Source organism: Bubalus kerabau, chromosome 2 (genome assembly GCF_029407905.1).
Source record: "Bubalus kerabau isolate K-KA32 ecotype Philippines breed swamp buffalo chromosome 2, PCC_UOA_SB_1v2, whole genome shotgun sequence".
NCBI classification, from domain to species: Eukaryota; Metazoa; Chordata; class Mammalia; order Artiodactyla; family Bovidae; genus Bubalus; species Bubalus kerabau.
The window spans coordinates 22857153-22884579 of NC_073625.1; the positions used below are offsets into that span (position 1 = coordinate 22857153).

The following is a 27427-nucleotide window of genomic DNA, read 5'->3' on the forward strand; positions in this document are numbered from 1 at the left end:
CTCCAAAATGATCTAAAACGGCTTTGAAAATAAATCTTTTTTTTTTTTTTTTTGTGGCGAGGAGGGCGGTCATCCCTGAATTTATCAATAGGATATATTTTCAAAGAAGTTCCTGCCTATGATTACTCTCACCTTTGTCCTATGTTAAGTACTATTTTTATTTTCATGTATGAGTTTGCATTTCTTCAAATATGAAATTATTTACTAGTGCCAAACACAAGAAGAATCAGAAAATAACTGAGTGGTGATGACTTCCAATCAAAGGGAAGATGCTAATATGTGTTAGCATGCTATTTTTTCAGTTTTCATAAAAATAAAAAAGAACAATACCAAACTTTTAAATCTAATTGGTTTTGCTTGTTTATTCCTGTAAGGTCAGGTGTGCATACAGATCTATTGTGTAATTTATTCTCTGACCAAAATCTAGAAAATAATTTTAATAAAAAATTTCCAATATGCAGAGTAGCAGTCACTATAGTATATATAATACATTAGGAAGCATTGCAGCTCACACATAACAAAATAAAAGTTAAATGTAATATAATTATCCTATTTAGAATTTTTATAGAAAAGAATCCTTTGTTCTGTGTTCAGGAAACACAGAACATTTTTAAACATATTTAAGGGAAAAAAATAGCCTTGAAGCAAATTATAAAATTTTGGCTTACTGTGCAACTTATTTGCTAATATATTATATTGATAATATTCAAACATTATTCTAGTCTAAAATAGACTTTGATATTTATTAAATAAGGTTAATAATATTTTCATATTTAACAATCTTTCTAATTATGTTTTATTAAATTAATTTCCACACATACACACTTGTCCCAGGGGCGTGCCTGTTACATTTGAAAGAGTCTAGTGAGATTTTGATGTACCAAAGATACTACCTTCTGAGAAATAACACACTTAAGCCAAAATAAGCAACGTTAAGCTATAATGTTTTGATTTGTAGCATGCTGCCAGGTGATAAAATACACATAGCACACACACATACATTCACATTTGAAAGAGTAAATATTCTTACTGGTTTTAAATAATGTAGATCCAGAAATAAATTTAATTTCTGTACTAAGACTTTTTGTCACCTCTTTTAAAAAAATGCATGGCCATTAAAGCTGAAAAGATGTATAATATATTGAATTAGAATCATTTATTCAAGCCAAGGTTCTTAAAAATTACTCAAAATATGTTAAATGCCCCTTTTGGAATGAATATAACTGGATTTTTAATGTCAGAGGGGCATATTTTATAGACTAACAAAAGCAACACTGCAGTTTAATTCAAAAAGGCTCTCTAATTTATCAGTTTGAAACTAACCTTCTCCACAGGTTTTTCAATTGTTTCATTGTTTTGATTTCTTCACATAAGTCTTAGCATAGAGTAACTAAATGCATACTAAAGAGATAAGGGGTTTTTGTCTTCCTATTTTCAAGCTAAAACATAACCTGTAAATTATCTTTTACAGTAAGCCAAAGCCAGTATCACATACCTTTCGGGAATGAATTTCTTTCACATACAATGGAAGTAGAAACTCAGATATACCTTCAAGTCGGATTCCCTTCTTGGTGACTCTCAGATTTCCCATACCATCCTACAAGCAATGAAATATAGTTCACTTTTAGGTTAACTGGAGAATGAATAACTGGCCATAATTTTCTTAGGCCTAAATTGAGAAAACAGTAAGCTCAAATCTGTGATGATTTAAGGAAAATGAGAGGCTGAATCTACTTAATGAATGATTGCAGCAGTTGGCATGCATATAGTGGGCTCTGTGTAAAATGAACAGGAAAAAGAGGAGTATAAAGGACCTGGTAGCTTCTTTCCAGTCTAACAGAGACTAGGACTCATCTGTGAATAAATCCTATACTTTCTTCATGCACCAACACTTTTAATTATTTATTAGGCATAATTATACTTGCTTCCTGATTATTAAAAACAACTTTGTTTGCAGAGAGATCTAATGATATTTTACATGACAATTATACACATATTTCTACTATAAATGCTCACATTTGTACAAGCAATTAATGATGGACTAGTGTATGTAAGCATGGTGTCCCAGTATTTTAATCATGGGTAACGCTTATGTCCTTTTCTTTAGAAAATAATACTCCACGAGTATGATAAAACAGGGCACAGATAATATTTATGAGACAAAAAATAAAAATAGTAAGAACAGAGTAGTGATAGGAATCAAAGAAAGGAGATTTCACATCTGGTTGGAGAGTACACCATTTCTCGTGGAGGAGACTGACTGTGATAAAAGACCTTATATATGGCAAAACCAATACAATATTGTAAAGTTAAAAAAAAAAAAAAGAATATGGAGTTTCAACAAGAGATGTCCCTAGAGGGAGGAACGAACTGACCATTCTGGGCACAATCAGGAAATAGCATTCCACCCAACCTGGCTAATGGAATATCATGAGTGAAAAGAATTAGGAGCACGTTTTGAGGTCAGAGAAAGGAAAGCCATGAGTGTAGAGCTAAGGAATCTGTATGTATTGACACAACAGCCTCCAAGAGAAGGAACATAAAAAGTTCTTGAATAGCTCAATGGTTGGAAATGATCAGGGTTACACTTTAAGGAAAATCCGGTAGAAGTACTATGTGGAGCTTTCTGACAGAGTGTCAGCGATAATGCACAACTCTGTAATAAGAGAGAGGAGTGTGGTGGAAGAGCAACTTTCAAGAGCTGGTGACTAGTTTTTTCTTGAGATACTGAAAAGGGGGCCATTTACCATTGACCCAAGGATTCACAACTATGACTATATAAGGACAAGTAGTGAGTTTTACAATTGGAATAGGGAAATCTGCAAGCTCAATGGTAAAATAAGTTCAGCTTTGAACTTTCTAACTATACTTCCAGAAGCATCATAAAAAAATTCAGAATTTTATTCATCAACCAACACATCTGTAGAAAGCAGGCTGGGAAGCGACAGTTGCTTTGGTCTTGCTTGACTTTATCATGATGGGAGAACAAGTTCTACGTGGGAAAAAAATGTATACAAAAACAAAGGAGAAACTCCTAGATAATGAGTAGGTCTGTAGGTTGGAAAGACGTATTCTATATGTTCTGGGAGGCTGGGATGAGTAGAAGAGGAAAGGCAAGAGATTCAGATAGTCCTAGCCTCTACCCTCTGCTCTGATCTCAAAAGAAAGCCAGTGAATTAGTAGAACAATGGATAGAATTTTGAATAAGAACTGAAGGCCCTTTTTCTTTAACTCAGACAAAGAAAAACATTAAGAAGAGAAATGGAAATATTCTGAGGTGGAGAGATGTCAGTCTTCTCACGGAAGAAGAAAATAATTGATTCTGGTTGAATTGAACTTTGGATCAGAGGAATTCACTTCTTGAGCTTGAACTTTTTATCAGCTTGAACTTCAAGCTGACACTGAAAATGCCTAATAGGGAAATGAACTAATTTTTTTTAACATGAAAATTTCAAGCATCACTGAAGACAAATTCTGATGAGAAAACAGGCATACTTTTTTACTCTGAGACAGAACTAATTTATACCAGTTTTATAACATCCTCTTTCCCTTTTGAAACTGAAGTGTCTGATATAGATATTAGTTACAGGTCATTCATTCACTGACTCTTAAGAGTTTTGCAATAGTATGCAACAGAAACATGCAGGATTAACAGTGATAGAGTTTCAAAATTGAGGATTTATTAGACAGGAATGGCAAAAAGTCATAGGAATGTAGTGTCCTAAAGTAACAAAAGAATAATGTCCCTCAAATGGCTATTATTTTTCTTATTAAGTAGAGACACATAAAGCCAGAAAAATAGTATTAGGCTGCAAAAATAGCACAGAATAAAGAATATCAACAGGTGACAAATTAATGATCAAGTTCAATAGGGGATAAAAAATACAAGAAATGCTAAGACAGGTTTGTCATCAGATTAGAAACTCAGGTTTTGAAATCTTGAAGGTGAGAACATTTCCAGTCATGAAAAGGTCTGGAAGACATGGGAGCTACAGAAGTAGACTGGAGACAGAACCCTTTCAGTACTAAAATAGTAGTACATATAAAGTGACAAGTGGCCTTCAAATATTGTTTTGTTTCAGAGGGGTTTTCTTGAGTTAATCGCACACAGTGGCTGTCCAGGTATGTTCTCAAACACCTACTTGAAAGAAGTGTTCTGAAGTGCTTCTACAAAGTCGCTTTGCAAATGTTTAAGGCAACTGCTAGAGTATTTCAATATGCCAGTAAATTTAGAAAGCTCAGCCATGGGCACAGGACTGGAAAAGGTCAGTTTTCATTTCCATCCAAAAGAAAGGCAATGCCAAAGAATGCTCAAACTACCCCACAATTGCACTCATTTCACACGCTAGCAAAATAATGCTCAGAAACTCCAAGCCAGGCTTCAAGAGTACGTGAATCGTGAACTTCCAGATGCTCAAGCTGGATTTAGAAAAGGCAGAGGAACCAGAGATCAAATTGCCAACATACGCTGGATCATTGCAAAAGGAAGAGAGTTCCAGAAAAATATTTACCTCTGCTTTATTGACTATGCCAAAGCCTTTGACTGTGCGGACCACAACAAACTCTGGAAAATTCTTAAAGAGATGGGAATACCTGACCACTTGACCTCCCTTTGAGAAATATGTATGAAGGTCAGGAAGCAACAGTTAGAACTGGACATGGAAGAACAGACTGGTTCCAAATGGGGAAAGGAGTACATCAAGGCTGTATATTGTTACCGTGCTTATTTGACATATATACAGAGTACATCGTGAAAAATGCTGGGATGGATGAAGCACAAGCTGGAATCAAGATTGCCAGGAGAAATATCAATGACCTCAGATATGCAGATGACACCACCCTTATGGCAGAAAGCAAAGAACTGAAGAGCCTCTTGATGAAAGTGAAAGAGGAGAGTGAAAAAGTTAGCTTAAAGTGCAAAATTCAGAAGACTGATATCATGGCATCTGGTCCCATCACTTCATGGCAAATAGATATGGAAATGGTGGAAACAGTGACAGACTTTTTTGGGCTCCCAAATCACTGCAGATGGTGACTACAGCCATGAGATTAAAAGACACTTGCTCCTTGGAAGAAAAGTTATGATGAACCTAGATAGCATATTCAAAAGCAGAGAGATTACTTTGCCAAAAAGGTCCATCTGATGAAAGCTATGGTTTTTCCAGTAGTCATGGATGGATGTAAGAGTTGGACTATAATGAAAGCTGAGGCCAGAAGAATTGATGCTTTTGAACTGTGGTGTTGGAGAAGACTCTTGAGAGTCCCTTGGACTGCAAGGAGATCCAACCAGTCCATCCTAAAGGAAATCAGCCCTGAATATTCATTGGAAGGATTGATGCTGAAGCTGAAACTCCAGTACTTTGGCCACTGATGAGAAGAAATGACTCATTTAAAAAGACCCTGATGCTGGGAAAGATTGAAGGTAGGAGGAGATGGGGACGACAGAGGATGAGATGGCTGGATGACATCACTGACTCAATGGACATGAGTTTGGGTAAGCGCTGGGAGTTGGTGATGGACAGGGAAGCCTGGTGTGCTGCAGTCCATGGGGTTGCAAAGAGTTGGACACAACTGAGTGACTGAACTGAACTGAGACTATCTCAGGGCAATAGAAACAAATTCTATCATGAATATAATTCACAGTTCAATAGAATTAAAAAATGTTTTCATAAGATGTTTAAAAATAAAAGAACTGGATATCCATGTTAAGGGTGATATTATGTATATTATATGGATATTTAATTTGGGGAAGTTTTGAATCTTAAGATCAGTGTTATCTTTCTATATAACACACAATTCGGGGGAATATAGATAAATTTCATTTAAATTAGATGACATGGAACTTCCCTGGGTAAATGTAGAACTGTTACCATAGTTTAGTGTTGTGAATCTAACTTTGCTCCTTTATGTTCATGAGTCCTTTTTCTGTAAGTTTCTCTATATTATTTACATGTTGCTATAAAATACATGGAACTGTATAATATATATTCACTGTATAATTAACCTGATGTTCACATTCACACACCACGTCCGCCAATAAATTATGAGATGATGAAATAATCTGGTTTCTCTTATTTAAGAGAGGTGGAAAAGTGAATTTCTTCCTACTGTCAGTATAGCTTCTTGATTCACTGTATTCGTGGTCCCTTCCAATCTAAAGGGAGAAAATAATTTCTGCATTTGCTGTTAAGATTGACATTGCCAAAACACAAGAAAATAACAGAATCTAATGCACCTATAGTACAGGCTCCAACCTTGGCTGTGCTTCCTTCATCCTGTGTAAGCTTGAGCAATTTAGATCACCGTTTTGCACGTTAATTTTTGTTATATGTAAAAGGAATAATATTTAGCTATGAGTTTATAGCAAGGATGACATGAGGATGTAAACTGATTAAAATCATGCTTATCTTTTGAGTTCTTCTGTATATATGTAAAAGTACTCAAAAGTCTTAACCATTATTACATTTTATTTGAAATTTTATCTCACATTATTATAAAAATTCATATCATTTACTTTCAAGGGATTATGTTTGAACTTCAGCATACATTAAATACATTAATTATCATCATTATAGTTATAATCTATAGTAGGAGAGCTTGGATTTGAAACGTGACTACTATTTACTAACTGTTGACTTTGGCATATTCTTTATCTAAACCTAAATCATTTTCTGTAAGAATCAGAAAACAATAGTTTTACTTACATGGATGTTGTAGTAATTTAACAAGATAATATATGCAAATGCATTGTTCCTGGATCTAGCATATTCTTGATAGTTATTCTCTGTAGTTTATTTAAATTAATACTCTGATAATAAATATCGCCAGAACAGGTTTGATGCACGATACTGGATGCTTGGGGCTGGTGCACTGGGACGACCCAGAAGGAGGGTATGGGGAGGGAGGAGGGAGGAGGGTTCAGGATGGGGAGCACAGGTATACCTGTGGCAGATTCATTTCGATGTTTGGCAAAACTAATACAATATTGTAAAGTTTAAAAATAAAATAAAATTTAAAAAATATATATATATAATTAATCTCTTCAACCTACGTTTTATTGTCTACCTCTCCCATTTCTTCCTTTCTATTCCCAAGGGCAATCATCTTCAACCTCGTAATTGCCTTCATACTTACACTATTTGGAGTGTAAACTTAACATTGTTTACACTGTTATTTTATTGAATTACTCCTTACATTATCTAAACCCTTGGATTATAGATTTATGCCATTCCTTTTAAATATTTAATGTGCTTTCTAAATAAACCATTATAAATATTATCACTTTTGTGTTAAGGAATAATATAAAAAAATCATCTCTCCTACTGAATCTTTTTTATTTTTTTAATTGGTAGAAAATTGCTTTACAATTTTTTATTGGTTTCTGCTGTACAACAATACAATTCAGTCACAATTTTATATATATATACATTATATATATAATATATATACATTATATATTATATATATAATGTATTATTTATATCTATATCTATATATTTTATATATATATATATATATATATTCCTTCCCTTCCTCTTCTCCCTCTCCTTACCCCATCCCACCCCTGTAGGTGATGACAGGGCACCAGGCTGGCTCCCTGTTTTATTTAGCAACTTCCCACTCAGATCAGATCAGTCGCTCAGTCGTGTCCGACTCTTTGCGACCCCATGAATCGCAGCACGCCAGGCCTCCCTGTCCATCGCCAACTCCTGGAGTTCACTCAGACTCACGTCCATCGAGTCAGTGATGCCATCCAGCCATCTCATCCTCTGTCGGCCCCTTCTCCTCTTGCCCCCAATCCCTCCCAGCATCAGAGTCTTTTCCAATGAGTCAACTCTTCGCATGAGGTGGCCAAAGTACTGGAGTTTCAGCTTTAGCATCATTCCTTCCAAAGAAATCCCAGGGCTGATCTCCTTCAGAATGGACTGGTTGGATCTCCTTGCAGTCCAAGGGACTCTCAAGAGTCTTCTTCAACACCACAGTTCAAAAGCATCAGTTCTTCGGCGCTCAGCCTTCTTCACAGTCCAAATCTCACATCCATACATGACCACAGGAAAAACCATAGCCTTGACTAGACGAACCTTTGTTGGCAAAGTAATGTCTCTGCTTTTGAATATGCTATCTAGGTTGGTCATAACTTTCCTTCCAAGGAGTAAGCGTCCTTTAATTTCATGGCTGCAGTCACCAATTGTAGTGATTTTGGAGCCCAGAAAAATAAAGTCTGACACTGTTTCCCCATCTATTTCCCATGAACTGATGGGAGCGGATGCCATGATCTTCGTTTTCTGAATGTTGAGCTTTAAGTCAACTTTCACTTTCATCAAGAGGCTTTTGAGTTCCTCTTCACTTTCTGCCATAAGGGTGGTGTCATCTGCATATCTGAGGTTATTGATATTTCTCCAGGCAATCTTGATTCCAGCTTGTGCTTCTTCCAGTCCAGCGTTTCTCATGATGTACTCTGCATATAAGTTAAATAAACAGGGTGACAATATACAGCCTTGACATACTCCTTTTTCTATTTGGAACCAGTGTATTGTTCCACGTCCAGTTCTAACTGTTGCTTCCTGACCTGCATACAAATTTCTCAAGAGGCAGGTCAGGTGGTCTGGTGTTCCCATCTCTTTCAGAATTTCCCACAGTTTCTTGCGATCCACACAGTCAATGGCTTTGGCATAGTCAATAAAGCAGAAATAGATGTTTTTCTGGAACTCTCTTGCTTTTTCCATGATCCAGTGTATGTTGGCAATTTGATCTCTGGTTCCTCTGCCTTTTCTAAAACCAGCTTGAACATCAGGAAGTTCACGGTTCACATATTGCTGAAGCCTGGCTTGGAGAATTTTGAGCATTACTTTACTAGCGTGTGAGATGAGTGCAATTGTGTGGTAGTTTGAAAATTCTTTGGCATTGCCTTTCTTTGGGATTGGAATGAAAACTGACCTTTTCCAGTCCTGTGGCCACTGCTGAGTTTTCCAAATTTGCTGGCTTATTGAGTGCAGCACTTTCACAGCATCATCTTTCATGATTTGGAATAGCTCAAATGGAATTCCATCACCTCCACTAGCTTTGTTCCTAGTAACTGTCTGTTTTGCACATGATAGTGTATATACGTCAATGCTCAACTTTCTCAGTTTGCCCCACCCCCACCTTTCCCTGATGTGTCCACAAGTCAGTTCTCTACTAGGTTCATCAGGACATTTTTCTAGATTCCATATTGATGCATTTATATACGATACTTGTTTTTCCCTTTCTGACTTCACTCTCTTTTAAGTGGCTCTAGATTCATTCACCTCACTACAACTGACTCAAATTAGTTCCTCTTTACAGCTGAGTAATATTTCACTGTATAGTTACACCACAACGTCTTTATCCATTTACCTGTCAATGACATCTAAGTTGTTTCCACGTGCTGACGATTATAAATATTGCTGCAATGAACACTGGTGCATGTGTCTTTTAAAGGTGTGGTGTTCTCAACGTATATGCCCAGTAGTGGGGTTGCTGGGTCATGTGGTAGATTTATTCCTAGTTGTTTTTTTTTTTAAGGACTCTTCATATTGTTTTCCACAGTGGCTGTATCAGTTATTAGCTTCCAGTTTTCAATGGTGCAAGAAGGTTCCATTTTCTCCACACTTTCTCCAGCATTTATTGTTTGTAGACTTTTTGATGATGGCCATGCAGACTGGTATAAGGTGATACCTCATTTCTCCTGCTATATCTTAAGCTTCTTCTTTTGAGTGATTTTCAAGACCCTTGGAGTGTCTCATGTAATTCTTTGTTTTTCCGATTGTTCTTTTTCTCATCATCCACTCATTACCTCCACTAAACTATAAAGCTAATATTTTTCAAAAAGTTCTGTTTTGTCATTAAATTTCTTTTTTAAAAACTGGGTTACAAAGAACATAAAATATTATACTGATATTAGCTTCATGTGTGCAACATAATGTTTCAATATTTTTATGCATTATAAAATGATCAACATGATAAGACCAGTTGCCATCCGGTCACCATGCAAAGTTGTTATAATGTTGTTGGCTATCTTCCTTATGTCACAGCTCAGTAACTTATTTTATATCTGAAAGTCTACAGTTGCAGCATTAGTTATGCTATTCAAGATATGGAAACACCTAAGTGCTCACTGTGAGATGAATGGATAAGGAAATTGTATCTCTCTCTCTCTTGCTCTCTCTCCCCCCACCACACACACACTGAAATGTTACTCAGCCATTTAAATTTCCTGAATCAAATATTTTGTTTGAACCGATCTTCTTAATACTCTTACCCATCATTCAAGGCTAGTACTATTTGTGTTTAGAGACTGCAAAGCCATCTTTATTAAAATTTTCACACACTTGATTTTTTGGAAAAGGTAAAGGATGCTTTATTCAGAAGTATTTTTTTGGAGTTTATTATAAGAGACTGTAAAATAAATCATAGATATGAATGTTAACAAAGAGAATATTGATAGCCATGTTATGTTGAATTTAAAATCCACAATCATAACTTTGCAATCATCTGACAATAATTCACTCTGTCCTATCTCACATAGAGTTTTTAAGACCCTTGACTGTCTGGTATTAGAAGGTGTCCTTAGATGGTGGCCAGTCTCAGAATCTGAATTACTTCTAATAGGCATGTAATTGTCAAAGAAATTAGTGTGTTTACATGGAATGGAGAAAAGTTTTTAAAAATGATATGATCATTAAATAACACAGAAAATCTGGTATATGATTAATTATTTATAGTAAAAATCTTTTCAAAGAAAGGTGAAAGAATCCAGGAGACAATTACATATAGATTTTAAACATTTTTTTGGATAAGTTAAAAAATATCTTGCAAATTACTAGCATCATACATTTCAAAAATTTGATTAGGAAGGAAGATAAATACATATTTATACAGATTTGAGTATCTAATGATATTCCTCCTGTATTTCAACTTGCACGAGGAAATAACCTTTAAGGCAAATTAGAGGCAAATTGGAGCTCAGTATGGTGGGTATTTGTGAGACTTTGGGAATTAAATATCTTAAATAAAGAAATATATGGAGAAATGGAGGTATTAGATTGCTAAAATATAATTACAAATTACTTTTAAAGGTCTTTTTGTTATTTATTCTTTCTTGCATGCTAAAGGAATAAAAAAAATCTATTTAATTTCCAACTGTTATTTAAAGGTGAGAAAATTCTCTTTAAAGTATCTAAGGATTTTCTTTTTCTTACCTGTTTTGTGATATTATTTATAATTTATAATGAACTATTTTTCCCCAAGCATAAGAGAAAGGAGAAATAAAACATAAGTTTGTAGGTTACTTTATATGTGTGTTTTTACTATGCTGTTTGCTGTAGTCCTGTATTTTATTTTCATTATAATTGGACTTCCTTATTCCTGCCTATTATTAGAAAATAAACTCTACAGTAATAAAGATTGATAGACTTATAAAACTGATCTCTCATTCAGCTTATATAGAAACATCTTTAGAGATTATTTTTAATAATACAACTTTTGTTATCTAGAGCACTATTTATTCCTTTAGTTCTTAGCCACTTATTGTTTCATAATTTATACTTTACCAATTGTCAGAGCTGTAAAAAAGTTTTAAATATATGATATATTAAATAAAATAAATACTGTACTTTGTATCTCTTATTTAGTGTTCTTTTAACTATGTGAGTGGTTTTTTAAAAAGCATAATAAAATAAAATGCAATTTGTCTTCCCAGTTTTTTCCTACTTATAATACAATTCCTTGACAAATAAGTCCTTCTTTTTCTAACAATCCAAATATCACTAGTCTCATTGAACATATGTCAATAACAACAAAATAATCAGAGCTAATATATACTGGATAAAAATAAAACCCCAAACAAAAATACATTAATCTGATGTGGCATATATGATCACAGCTATACAGTTAATGGAGAAAGAATGGATGCTGCTGCTGCTAAGTCACTTCAGTCGTGTCCGACTCTGTGCGACCCCATAGACGGCAGCCCACCAGGCTCCCCCGTCCCTGGGATTCTCCAGGCAAGAACACTGGAGTGGGTTGCCATTTCCTCTTTAATGCATGAAAGTAAAAAGTCAAAGTGAAGTTGCTCAGTCGTATCTGACTCTTAGCGACCCCATGGATGGCAGCCTACCAGGCTCCTCCGCCCATGGGATTTTCCAGGCAAGAGTACTGGAGTGGGGTGCCATTTTATGTTTGATAAATTCAATGAGCCTATATATAAGGGGACCAGCAATATATATTATATATATATATATGTATATACACATATATATGCACACACATACATATAAACAGCTACTTAAAATAATGGAGAAATAGTTCATAGTTATTCAATCCAATAAGAATGTTAGAACATTAAATTATTTTATTTTTAATATTCTTGAAAAAAGTTTTCTTACAGGACATCTTTTGGAATCACAATCAGGAAAAAAAAAAATATTGGTGTGGTTTGGTCTAATGATCTAAATTTAACCATAGGATACAACCTTAACCGTGCACGGAAGCAGTGGCATTGTGCCACTTTAACATGAAGTTAAGGTTACATTCTGAGGATGCTGGAAAGGAAATGGCGACTCACTCCAGTATTCTTGCCTGGAGAATCCCATGGAAAGCGGAGTCTGGAGGGCTACAGTCCATGGGTGGCAAAGAGTCAGACACGACTGAGCAACTAATGACACTGAGGATGTGCAAGAGACAGAGACTCGCTACTGAAGAGTGCTGTAGGAAAACCAAGCATGCTATCAAAAACAAATCATATTTCTTGGTGTAGAGACAATGGCAAAGAACCTCAGGCATTTGACTCATGAAAAATAATAAATAAAAAAATTAATAATAACAATGTGTACCTTGAAGACTGTCATCTGTAAATAGGTGATTGAAAAAAAATCCATATTTTCATCTGTGTTACAAAAGTATAAAGCCTCAAGCTTCACTATTAGTGTGTCTGTCTTTCCCAAACATGTTTAATAGTATATCAGAATTATAGTAAACTCAGTGGAAAAAGAGCTCAGTTTTCAAATAAATTTAGGAAACTGCTGCAAGATATGTTCCCATTCAGAGATTCATAATGCATATTAGCATTCTCAACACTCTGAGAAGTCTAGAAGAGAGAAATACTTTACTTTGTCTAATACAAACTTCCCCAAACAATTGTCCAGAGGGACTCCCCCCCACCCCCGCCCCGCCACTCACTCATTTACCTTTTGAAATAGGTGCAGTGTGAACACACTGTGTTCACTTACATTTTATAAACTCAACCACTTGTAAAAGAATGAAACTAGAACACTTTCTAACACCATACACAAAAATAAACTCAAAATGGATTAAAGATCTAAACGTAAGACCAGAAACTATAAAACTCTTAGAGGAGAACATAGGCAAAACACTCTCCGACATAAATCACAGCAGGATCCTCTATGACCCACTTCCCAGAATATTGGAAATAAAAGCAAAAATAAACAAATGGGACCTAATTAAAATTAAAAGCTTCTGAAAAACAAAAGAAACTATAAGCAAGGTAAAAAGACAGCCTTCAGAATGGGAGAAAATAATAGCAAATGAAGCAACTGACAAACAACTAATCTCGAGAATATACAAGCAACTCCTACAGCTCAACTCCAGAAAAATAAATGACCCAATCAAAAAATGGGCCAAAGAACTAAATAGACATTTCTCCAAAAAAGACATACAGATGGCTAACAAACACATGAAAAGATGCTCAACATCACTCATTATCAGAGAAATGCAAATCAAAACCACTAAGAGGTACCATTTCACACCAGTCAGAATGGCTGCGATCCAAAAGTCTACAAGCAATAAATGCTGGAGAGGGTGTGGAGAAAAGGGGACCCTCTTACACTGTTGGTGGGAATGCAAACTAGTACAGCCACTATGGAGAACAGTGTGGAGATTCCTTAAGAAACTGGAAATAGAACTGCCATATGCCCCAGCAATCCCACTGCTGGGCACACACACCGAGGAAACCAGAATTGAAAGAGACACGTGTATCCCAAAGTTCATCGCAGCACTGTTTATAACAGCCAGGACATGGAAGCAACCTAGATGTCCATCAGCAGAAGAATGGATAAGAAAGCTGTGGTACATATACACAATGGAGTATTACTCAGCCATTAAAAATAATACATTTGAATCAGTTCTAATGAGGTGGATGAAACTGGAGCCGATTATACAGAGTGAAGTAAGCCAGAAAGAAAAACACCAATACAGTATGCTGCTGCTGCTGCTGCTAAGTTGCTTCAGCCGCGTCTGCCTCTGTGCGACCCCATAGACAGCAGCCCACCAGGCTCCCTGGTCTCTGGGATTCTCCAGGCAAGAACACTGGATTGGCTTGCCATTTGCTTCTCCAATGCATGAAAGTGAAAAGTGAAAGTGAAGTTGCTCAGCCGTGTCGGACTCCTAGCAACCCCAAGGACTGCAGCCCACCAGGCTCCTGCGTCCATGGGATTTTCCAGGTAAGAGTACTGGAGTGGGGTGCCATTGCCTTCTCCAATACAGTATACTAACCCATATATATGGAATTTATAAAGATGGTAATGATAACCCTGTATGTGAGACAGCAAAAGAGACACAGATGTAAAGAACAATCTTTTGGACTCTGTGGGAGAAGGGGTGGGGGGTGATTTGGGAGAATGGCATTGAAACATGTATAATATAAAATAAGAAATGAATCGCCAGACCAGGTTTGATGCAGGATACAGAAAGCTTGGGGCTGGTGCACTGGGATGACCCAGAGGGATGGTATGGGGAGGGAGGTAGGAGGGGGGTTCAGGATGGGGAACACGTGTACACCCGTGGCAGATTCATGTTGATGTATGGCAAAACCAATACAATATTGTAATTAGCCTCTAATTAAAATAAATAAATTTAATTAAAAAAATAAACATGAAAGTAAAAAATTAAAAAAAATTAAAAATAAATTCTGAAGGAAGACCTACTCAAAGAGGAGGTGCACTGTTTAGCATGAAAGCTTGAAAAGATGTGATTAAAGAATTAAAAGCTTCCACGTCTCCACAGACACTTACTGAAAGCCCCTATAGAGTGCCACTAAATTCTGTTGAAAAATCAGCTTCCCAGATATATTGAAAAACTGAAGAGGCTATAGTGTGCATGGCTAAGAATCTGGGCTGCTTCTGAGATATAAAACTTCTTGTCCATAAGATAGGCAGGGCTGAGGACATCTCTGGTTTTTGCATGTATATGTCTGTTACTGTAAAGATAATTTAGTTTCTAAAACAAGAATCACTTCTTTGAACACGATCACATTTCTGGACCTGTAAAATAAGAATAAGACCTTTGAGTATGGTAACTCTACATAGGCAGGCCCCAAAGTAAGGTCTTGTATAAAAATTCCTTCTAAATGCCCAAGACAACATTTTTGGTTTCTACCCTAACTATGGGGAATTCATCCTTAGAACTTAGTACAGAGAAATTTAGCAAATAGCAAATCAGCATTGTCACAACAACTCTGTAAAACAGACACATTATTGCCCTCATTTTATTTAAAACACACACACACACACACACACACAAATAAAGTAAGAGAATTGTATGCAGCTAGTAAGTTAGCCCAAAGTTTAATTCTCTCATTCTTACTCAGTCTAACAACTATAGGGATAGAGAATGTAAGCTGAATTTATTTTACTATGTAACCCCATTGAGTTCAGTTCAGTTGCCCAGTCATGTTAATATTTTTCATTATTATTTATGAACTAATGTGTACTTCTTTTTCTTAGATTGCTTGCCTTTTAATTTTTAAAATATTTCCTTCTCTCATTGACTTCATTTACCAGCACATATTTCTCATTTGACTCAGATCTGTATCTTGGTATTCTGAAAGCAAATTATTTCTGATAAAAGTCTACTTCCAAGTGATTATAAAGTTCATCTTAAAAACGAAGCCACCCAGAACAAATTATTGATATTTGTATAGTCACAGACATTTTAAAAGAGCCTCAGAACAATATTTTTGGTAAATAAAATCACTGTTTCACATTCTTCCTATTAACTGTTTTGTAATTACTCTCATTCTATAAAACAGTTGTGTGTATACATGCATGTGTGTGTGTGTGTGTGTGTGTGTGTGTGTGTGTGTATTTAGAAGAGATGTGTTGCATAGGAAGGGTAGGTAAAGTTAACTTATTGAACCCCAAATTGTAGTCATCTTACTAGCTTGAGACTAAGAGGATATTAGGTGAATGTGAAGACTGGATGAAGATCAGACTGAAGGCAGTTGCCCCAATGAACAAGCCATGATTCTTTGCCAAATTTTTGTCATGAAACAATTTTTTGACCCAGAATTCATTGACCTCTCTTGACAAATTTTTACAGTCAGTGGACAAGTGCAGCTGCCTTAGCCTGAGATTCCTCGGAAATGAGGATGTTGGTTATTGCCATCAGGTAAGCGCACTAAGTCCAGCAAAAGTCAGATCTCACTTCAATGAAGGACTTGCCCCACCTACTGGGAAAACCAATAGCAGAAGACTCTTAACTTTCAGTCTTACCAGGAAATATCTTAGCTGCAAAGAGCTGTCTTGTCCAAAATCATGTCCCCCAAGCCCCACCTGGGATGGCTTTCATGGCTTTCAATGTGGCGATATCAATATCCAGCCACCATATGCCCCTCTGGATAATCTTGGGATTGTTTTAGCTGCCAAGCTCACTGCAGGATCAGTCAAGGGTGCTATTCCTCTGCACCACATTTTGACTTCTCTCTCCTCTCATCTCAACCCTACTTTCTTGATGCAATGTTATTATCTAGTTTATTGAGAAATTTTTTAATCAAAATGCATCTAACTCCATGATATGTTTTAGATTAAAATTAAATTAAAACAGCACAAGCATAAGACTGATGCTAAAAATGTCAGTGAATTATAATCTATGTTAGAGAGATATTAATATTTCTGGCAGGTGAGAAGAAAAGCAGGATAATATGGTATTCATATTGACAACTCAAATATATGATTTTTTTTCTTCCAGAGAGCACTTTATTAATATATTATCACACCAGGAAAGCTTTTTCATCTTCAATGCCTATGCTGCAATCTTTCTCTATGGTTGTTCATTTATCACAGAATTTCTTAAAATATTTGTTTTCAATCAATGGTAATTTTCATAACAACCCAGATCCAGACAAATAATGTAGATCTGGGTTAGTTTCAACCTACCTGGATGACATAAAAAGAATATCTCTTCATCTGAATGTTAAATTAAAAATTTGCAGATGACTGCTTGGACTTGTGGTTTTTTCAAATTTTTAAACACGTTTACTTTGGAAACTTTTAAGAGGTAAATATGATTTTTTGTTGGGATATTGGTAGAAATTATTGTAGGTAATAGCTTTATTATCGATCTTGTTTCTGGCTTTTCATACACAACTTAGAGTCATGGGTAAATATTTTCTTTTCCTTCCACAGAATGAATTAGTTGTCAATGTCCTATGAAAATCTGGGGATAGCCTTGTGTACTGCCTTTTTGTGAGTGTGTGGCAGGGGCGGGGGGTGGGGGGGCAGTGTACATGCTTTGGAGGGGTGTGTTGGTACTTGGATAAAATCTGAGGATCCATCCCAGGAAAAGTGAATGAGTAAAATATAGGGTATGCCATGCAGCCATGTGCAGCAAATGAATAAATGTACGCCTACAAACAATACCTAGAAAATGTAAAAAACAGAATAATATTTATGTAAATTAAAAATACCTGCATAACAGATGATATTTGTGTCAAAACACATAGAATCCCTAAAAGGAATACAACGGTTGACTACAAAGAAGGGGCAAGAGCTGATAATGGGAGTGAAAACAGATAAATAAAAGCAATGAAAGAATAAATAAATGAATAAAAAATAGTAAACATTAAGTGAGAATTTTTATGGACAAACGATGTAATAATGACACTGTTTCATAACTTGATGGATGTAATTATCTCAATCTTCTGCATTTAAAATTCTCATTATCATTAATGTATCCAATTAAAATTCTTTTTCATATTTTTGATGGCCTTATCCTCTTATAATGCAAAATTTTATTTTATCAGCATCCAAAGATAAATTTAACCTAAAATATCTTTCATATTCCAAACTATTTTCTGGTAAATTATGATCTAATCACAACAGCAGTTTATTGTTTCACAAACATTCCCATAATGTATCATTTTCTTTGTCTCCTTAAAAGCTTCTCTTGTTTTATTCCACTGTTTTTTGCAATGCCTTATAAATCCTTGTTTACTAGAAACTCTATCCATGTGTTCTGACTTTACTAAGAGAAGATATTATACCTCTGAGTTGGAAAAAAATCTCTTGTATTTTTCCTTTAGTCACAATATTTCTGATACTAGATGTGTGGCTTTTCCACACAGTCAAGCATCCTCTCAGACACCAGGTGGGTATCCTACAATTTAACCCAGTTCTGACACTATGTACCTGGACACAGACCCATCGAGTTAAGGTTTCAGTCCCAGGAGATTTCCCCCTCCCCCCTCCCAATTCACACGCACCTTGTAAGGTCAGGTTGTTATCTGTGCTTCTGAACAAATGGCTATAAATCAGAGGTTCCCAGGAGCCCCCTCTTCAGGTTTAATTAATTTGGCAGAGGAGCTCACAGAACTCAGGGGAGCATTATTTCACTAGATTACTGGTCTATTATGAAAGGTAAAACTCAGGAAGAGCCAGATGGAAGCAACGCACAGGGGCAGGTGTAGGAGAGGCTGTGGAGCTTCCATGCACTCTCTAGTCACCAGAGTCCCAGCACCTCCACGGGTTCACCAACACAGGAGCTCACCAACCTTTGCAATTTTGGAGTTTTTACAGAGGCTTCATCACGTAAGCATAATCAATCATTAACAACCTCTAGCACCTCTATCATTCTTTGGAGAGAGGCTGGGCTGATATATTCCAAGCTTCTAATCATAGGTTTGTCTTTCTGATGACTGTCCCCATCCTGAATCTACCTAGGAGTCCAGGAAGAGCCTCCTCAATAGAACAAAAGACACTCCTTTCACCCAAGACATTCACCAGGAAATTCACCCAAAAACAGGGTTAAAGAGCAAATAGCAGAACAAAAGAATGATGTACCTATTGTTGTTCTCATAAAATTATAAGGGTTTTAGGAGCTCTGATCCGGGAACCAGGAGCAGAGATCAGTATCCACAGTTGACCCTCAAACAGCAAGCATGAGGGCTAGGGGCACAGAACTTCCTTTTGGTCAAAAATCGACCTTCCATATCCACATTTCCACATTTGCAGATTCAGCCAACGTCAGATTAGTTAGTACTATAATACAGATTTTCAGAAAAATATCCACATATAAGTGGAACACTTCAAATCAGTCTTTTTCAAGTCAATTGTATATTTTCTATTATTTCACTTCTATTTTTATCTTTAGAAATTATAATGCCAGTATAGACAAGCACAAGTACTAGTAAGTTCTTGATAAACATCAACTGAGGTTAAATTCATTTTTATAATGTCTAAGACTAATGAGAGTGCCTCATACGGCAGAGTAGCTCATAGCATAGTAAAGCACTCACTGAAAATATCTACAAAGTGTTTAACAAAATAATAAAGTGCAAACACATTGTCTTTGAAGGTAAACATACATTGCTGTTGTGGTGAAATATACATCACATAATATTTGCTGTGTTTACCATTTCTAAGTACATAGTTCAGTGACTTCAAGTACCTTTGCATTATTATTCAATCATTACTATACATCATCAGAAATTTTGACCATCTCCAACAGCAACTGGAAAAGGTCAGTTTTCATTCCAATCCCAAAGAAAGTCAATGACAAAGAGTGCTCAAACTACTGCACAATTGCACTCATCTCACACACTAGTAAGGTGATGCTCAAAATTCTCCAAGCCAGGCTTCAGCAATACGTGAACCATGAACTTCCAGATGTTCAAGCTGGTTTTAGAAAAGGCAGAGGAACCAGCGATCAAATTGCCAACATCTGATGGATCATGGAAAAAGCAAGAGAGTTCCAGAAAATCATCTATTTCTGCTTTCTTGACTATGCCAAAGCCTTTGACTGTGTGGATCACAATAAACTGTGGAAAATTCTGAAAGAGATGGGAATACCAGACCACCTGACCTCTCTCTTGAGAAATCTGTATGCAAGTCAGGAAGCAACAGTTAGAACTGGACATGGAACAACAGACTGGTTGCAAATAGGAAAAGGAGTAGGTCAAGGCTGTATATTGTCACCCTGCTTATTTAACTTCTATGCAGAGTACATCATGAGAAACGCTGGGCTGGAAGAAGCACAAGCTGGAATCAAGATTGCTGGGAGAAATATCAATAACCTCTGATATACAGATGACACCACCCTTATGGCAGAAAGTGAAGAGGAACTGAAGAGCCTTTAGATGAAAGTGAAAGAGGAGAGTGAAAAAGTTAGCTTAAAGCTCAACATTCAGAAAACGAAGATCATGGCATCCGGTCCCATCACTTCATGGCAAATAGATGGGGAAACAATGGAAACAGTGGCTGGCTTTATTTTTCTGGGCTCCAAAATCACTGCAGATGGTGATTGCAGCCATGAAATTACAAGACACTTACTCCTTGGAAGGAAAGTTATGACCAACCTGCTGCTACTGCTACTGCTAAATCACTTCAGTCGTGTCCGACTCTGTGCGACCCCATAGATGGCAGCCCACCTGGCTCCGCCATCCCCGGGACTCTCCAGGCAAGAACACTGGAGTGGGTTGCCATTTCCTTCTCCAATGCATGAAAGGGAAAAGTGAAAGTGAAGTCGCTCAGTCGTGTCCGACTTCTAGCGACCCCATGGACCACAGCCCACCAGGCTCCTCTGTCCATGGGATTTTCCAGGCAACAGTACTGGAGTGGGGTGCCATTGTCTTCTCCAACCTTTACAGCATATTAAAAAGCAGAGACATTACTTTGTCAACAAAGGTCCATCTAGTCAAGGCTATCGTTCTTCCAGTGGTCATGTATGGATGTGAGAGCTGGACTCTAGAGAGGGCTGAGTGCTGAAGAATTGATGCTTTTGAACTTTGGTTGGTTATAATTTGGTATATAGTAAATGAAACTACAACATGGCAATACTATATGACCATGAAACTACTTATACCAGAGTAGTTATACTTATACTACTTATACACTTTTTATTCTTCAGAGATTTAAAAATCACCAGGCATAGCAGGCAAGTCTAGGTCTCAGTTGGGAAAAGTATTCTGATGGGAAAGGGAAGGAAAAGAAATGAGTGTGAGAGCTTAGAAAATATTTACATAGTCTCAAAACATCTCCCTGTATGGTAGTTTTTAATTGCCATGTTGTCCTGTTGTTAGTTGCTCAGTCAGGCCCAACTCTCTGTAACCCCTTATATTGACTCCTTACTGGTCATTCCATTTGCAAATATATTCTTCCTGTCAGCAGGTTGTCTATTCTTTTTGTTGATAATTTCCTTTACTATGAAAAATCTTTTATGCTTCATTAGGTCCCATTCACTTATTTTTGCTTTTGTTTCTTTTGCCTTAGGAGACAGATTAAAAAAAATATTGCTACATATTACATCAAAGATTGTTCAACTTACATTCTTTCAGAGGAGTTGCATGGAATTGTATGGTTTCAGGTGTTACATTAAGGTCTTTAATTCATTTTTAGTATACACTCAGCAGTCCTATATGTAGGTCACAATATTTGCTTTCTTTTTTTTTCTTTCTGTAATTCTCTCACTCTCTCTGTATGTTTTATATATATATATATATATATATATATATATACACACACACACACACACACACACACATATATATATACGTGGACATATATTATATATATATGTATATTTACATGCACTTTTCATGATGCTCCTTTACTTGTAAATAGTTCCACATGATTTCTGATGAGCAGCAAAGTAATTTACATACAGCTACGAAATCAGTAAATCAGCATTAATACTAAACTGTTTTCTGATCTATAGACTTTCATTTAGATTTTGCCACTTATCCTAATGATTTTTTGACAACACCTCTTCCTTCCCAAATTTAAAATAATTAATTATAATCAGTTGCTATTTATCATTAATATATTTTCATTGGGAATAGTAAATCTTTAGTCCAATTTTCTGTTGACGGGTGGGACTGTGTTCCCTCCCTGTATTTGGCCTGAGGCCATACTGTGGTAGGGGTAATGTCAGTAATGGGAACGTCCTTGAAAAGGACTTATGCCAGCATGCCATGGTTCCCAGGACTGTTGTACTGATTGCCTCTGATCCCAATGAAGGTCACTGTCAACCCAAGCTCCTCTGGAAACTCCTGAACACTCACAGACAAGTCTGTCTCAAGAATAATTTAATTATAACCAACTGTGAAAAAAAAAAATAACCAACTGTGGTTGGTTATAATTTATTTTATAATAAATTATAAAATTATAAAATTTATAAAATAAATTATAAAAATTTATAAAATATAAAATTATAATATAATAAATTATAAATTTATAATTTATAAAATAATTATAAAATTATTAAATTTAGACTTAATTATTTTATTAATTATTATAAAATATTTTATTAATTATTATGAAAATTTTCATTTTTATTTTAATTAATTAATGATAATATTAAATTATAATAATACATTATAATATTTATAATAATAAATTATAACAAACTGTGGTGTTCAACAGTTAGTAAATAGTAGTCACATTTCAAATCCAAGCTCTCCTACTATAGATTATAACTGTAATTATTTTATTTTTATTTAATAAAAATTATTTTATTAATTATTAGAAATTATTTTATTAATTATTAGAAAATATTTACATAGTCTCAAAACATCTCCCTGCATGGTAGTTATTAATTGCCATGTTGTCATTTCATGGTCATATAGTATTGTATAACATGGTCATATAGTGTTGTATAACTACTTATACAACATGCTTCTGCTGCTGCTGCTAAGTCACTTCAGTCGTGTCCGACTCTGTGCGACCCCATGGACGGCAGCCCACTAGGCTCCCTCGTCCCTGGGATTCTTCAGGCAAGAACACTGGAGTGGGTTGCCATTTTCTTCTCCAATGCATGAAAGTGAAAAGTGAAAGTGAAGATGCTCAGTCCTGTCTGACTCTTAGCAACCCCATGGACTGCAGCCCACCAGGCTCCTCCATCCATGGCATTTTCCAGGCAAGAGTACTCGAGTTATACAACATGGCAACTACTATATGACCATGAAACTACAGAGAATAACTATCAAGAATATGCTAGATGCAGGAACTAGGCATTTGCCTATTATCTTGTTAAATTACTACGACATCCATGTAAGGAAAACTATTGTTTTCTGATTCTTATAGAAAATGATTTAGGTTTAGATAAAGAATATGCCAAAGTCAACAGTTAGTAAATAGTCACATTTCAAATCCAAGCTCTCCTACTATAGATTATAACTATAATTATTTTTATTTAATAAAATTATTTTATTAATTATTAGAAATGATTTTATTATTAGAAAATATTTAATTTAATATTATAATTAATGTCAACAAAGGTCCGTCTAGTCAAGGCTATGGTTTTTCCAGTGGTCATGTATGGATATGAGAGTTGGACTATAGAGAGGGCTGAGCGCTGAAGAATTGATGCTTTTGAACTGTGGTTGGAATTGCATCACCAACTCAATGGATATGGGTTTGGGTGGACTCTGGGATTGGTGATGGACAGAGAGGCCTGGTGTGCTGCGGTTCATGGGGTCACAAAGAGTCGGACACAACTAAGCGACTGAACTGAGCTGAATGTCAACTCTGTACCCATTAAATAATAATTTCCCAATAAGCACTCCCCCAGTTTCTGGAAGCCACTATTCTACTTATTTCTCTCAGTGCTTTACATCTTTAAACTTTACAACTCTAAGTGCTAAATGTGCGTATAATTACAAAATTTGTCATTCTGCCTCTCTCTTATTTCACTTAGAATAATGTCTTTGATATTAACCTTTGTTATCGCTTCTTGGCCTTTTGGCTAAGATCAAGTGAAATTAACTATTGTTGATAGAATTAACCTCAGAATTTCTTCCTTTTTTCAGTCTAAATAATATTTCATTGTATGTATATGCCACATCTTTTCTTTAATCCATTCATCCTTGGATGTACACTTAGGTTGCTTCCATAGTTTGGCAATTATGAATATAAACATGCATGTACAAATATCTTTGTGAGATTAAGCTTTCAATTTTGTGGCATAAATATGCAGAAGTGGATTTACTGGGACCAATAATAGATCATTTTACTTTTAAAATTCTATATTTAATTTCCTGAGTTACCTTATATATTTTTCAGAATGATAGCACCATTTTACATCCCTATCAGTAGTGCACATGGGTTCCAATTTCTCTACATCCTCACCGACTCTTGTTGTTTTGTTTTTCTTTGTGTTTCAATATCACAGCAATCCTATTCACTGTGAAGAGAGGTAACATATTTCAAGATAGACTTGCAGGGCCAAGATGCTGAAAGAAAAGGTACTTGTAGCTTAGCTTCTTGTTTACTTATTTTCCTTCTGACACACTTGTCAACTTAAACAGCTCAAGAGGCTGAGGTTAAAAAGCTAGAAGAGAATCAATAAGTTATAGAGAGGACAGCATCGCTGTCTGCAATCTGACCATCCTGAGGAGACATAAACGAAATTCCAGGCTTGTCAAAGCAGCTAGATCTTGAGGGACTAATGCACTAACAGAGAAAGGGTAGGTGAAAAAAAGTGAAACTTGGACTCTGTGCAGGGTTTTCTTCAAGTCATTTGCTATTAGGCCACTCAGGATGAGGATGAAAGGCTAAACTAAAAACATTTGAGAATTTAATGGAAACTTTTAGCAGCTGAATAATGTTGGAGAACAAAAGCACAAAGGGGACTAGATAAACACTGAAAAGTTCATTTGGGAGCCATGGAGGGTTTTACCTTACAGAGGTCATAAACCATAGTCAGAGGAGACTCAGACCACACAAATTTTATTATCAAGTAATCTTCTACCTCGATTTTATTGAGTGAAGGGGCTTAGGGTATATCTTTTCTAGACAAAGACAACATTGTCTACAGCCTCTATAACTTTTCAGACACCACGTCTGAAATTGACCTCAAATTACCAATTATACCAAGAATTAGTACCAAAAGAAGAAGAAAAAAAAAAAAAAACAGAAAAGAAAAACTAACAAGCAAGAAGTGACTGAATGGTTCTAGACTGCAGATACAGATCAAAAATAATTATGACTCATATATTAAGAAAATATATGAACAGATAAAAATGCTATCAGAGAAACCAACAAAAACACCAAGTGGAAATTCCAGAACTGAACAATTCAATAATTTATATTAAAAACTTGATGATGAGCAGGGCATTGGAAATTGCTGGGGAGAGAACCAATGAAGTGAGAAGAGGTCATTAGCAAATATGGAGATTGAAGTGAAAAAAAAAAAAAAAGGAATGAGAGGTACAGAAAAGAGCAAAACAAAAAAGTGGACCATGAGGCAAATATCAAATATATTTTAACTGAGAATATGCATAATGAATTTACCAAGCAAATATTTAATTTTTCTTAGAGATCAAATATCTAAGAAAGTCTATAAAATTCAATCAAGGAAAAATACAAATAAAGTCATACTTGGCACAAATAAAATAAATCTTCAAATCAGCAATAGAAAAAGAAAGATATTAAGTAGATAGATATTAAGATACAAAGTAAGAATATTAAGACTGACAGCTTATGTCAGAGAAAAAGATACCAGAGCAGCCTAGGCTAATCTAGTAGATATTCCAAAGTTTAATAATACTGGCTTCAGTAGAAACAAAATATTGCAACCTCAGGAACCTGAATTTGACACCAAACTACTACTGTCTAACAGTAGGACTTTTATCAAATCTTTCTGCGTCTCAAGTTCTTTGACTTATTAGCAACTAGAGGTAGACAGGCTCCTACGTCCTTTCTTACTTTAACTTGCCAGGATCTGATTTTCGGGTTGGGCAGAACAGTACTGTTATTCTTCAAATGATAATTTTATTCCCCGCTCATCTTTATCTTTTACTATCAATATCATGGCTTCATTTGATTTATATTGTTTTCATTTGGCTTTTATTTGGTTTCACTGGTATTACCTAGCAGGGTTTCTTATTTGCTTTTTGAAAACACTTCAAAAATATGCTTAGCCATTTAAAATAAATATATGTATGAGTATACAGTCTAGGTATATTTTTCTCATGTATATTAAAGTATCTGGGAAACTTTTTAAAATATACGTTTTAGGTATCTTTTATCTTAAATATTGTTGAATAATAACATAAAAATTCCATTATAGCAATAAGTGAACCTGAAAAGATTACACGCTGTATTCCAACTATATATCAGGTAAAAGGTAAAATTATGGAGACAAGGAAAAGATCAGTAGTTTCCAGGAGTTCAGGGAAGAGAGGAATGACTGAATAGATGGAACAGGAGATTTTTAGGGTAGGAAACTATTCTGTGGCTTCCCAGGGGGCTCAGCAGTAAAAACCTGCCTGCCAATGGAGGAGACAAAATTCAGGGTTTGATCCTGGGTTGGGGAGATCCCTTGAAGAAGGAAATGGCAACCCACGCTAATATTCTTGCCTGGGGAATCCCATGGTTGGAGGAGCCTGGGGGGCTACAGTCCATGGGGTTTTAAATGAGTGACTCGACTTAGCCACTAAATTACTAAATAAACAACAACAAACTATTCTATTTGATACCATAAATGGTGGATACATTTTATAAATTTGTCAATACTCATAGAACACACAGCACAAAGAGTGAAACAATGTAAACTATGAACTTTAGTTAACAATGGAACATTACTGACTCATCAATTGTTTCAAATGTATCACACTAATATAAATTTTTTATAATAAGGGATACAAGGGTAGGCAGAGAGGGGATACATGGAAACTGTAGTTCGTGCTTACTCTTCTATACACCTAAAACTCCTGAAAAATTAAACTGAAGCTTGGAAGCAAATGAGATGTCCTCCAGTAGGTGAATGATTTTTAAAAACTGTGGTACATCCAATGGAATATTATTCAGCAATAAAAAGAAATGAACTATTAAGCCATCAAAAGGCATGCTGCTGCTGCTAAGTCACTTCATTCGTGTCTGACTCTGTGCGACCCCATAGATGGCAACCCACCAGGCTCCCCCATTCCTGGGATTCTCCAGGCAAGAACACTGGAGTGGGTTGCCATTTCCTTCTCCAATGCATGAAAGTGAAAAGTGAAAGTGAAGTCGCTCAGTCGTGTCCGACTCTTAGTGACCCCATGGACTGCAGCCTACCAGGCTCCTCCATCCATGGGATTTTCCAGGCAAGAGTACCGGAGTGGGGTGCCATTGCCTTCTCTGAAAAGGCATGAGGGGAGCTGAAATGTATGTTACCAAGTGTAAGAAACCTATCTGAAAAA

At 35.8% G+C, this 27427-nt stretch overlaps 1 protein-coding gene across 2 annotated transcripts in view; it reads right to left on the reverse strand.

Annotated features, from left to right (window-relative positions):
- The window catches only part of SGCZ (sarcoglycan zeta), a 410555-nt gene that overhangs the window by 182484 nt on the left and 200644 nt on the right, over window positions 1-27427 (reverse strand). For both annotated transcript variants that reach the window (XM_055567242.1, XM_055567241.1), the window contains exon 2: window positions 1496-1597. In XM_055567242.1, coding sequence (XP_055423217.1) covers window positions 1496-1597 — 102 coding nt within the window. The remainder of the gene's footprint in view (window positions 1-1495; window positions 1598-27427) is intronic.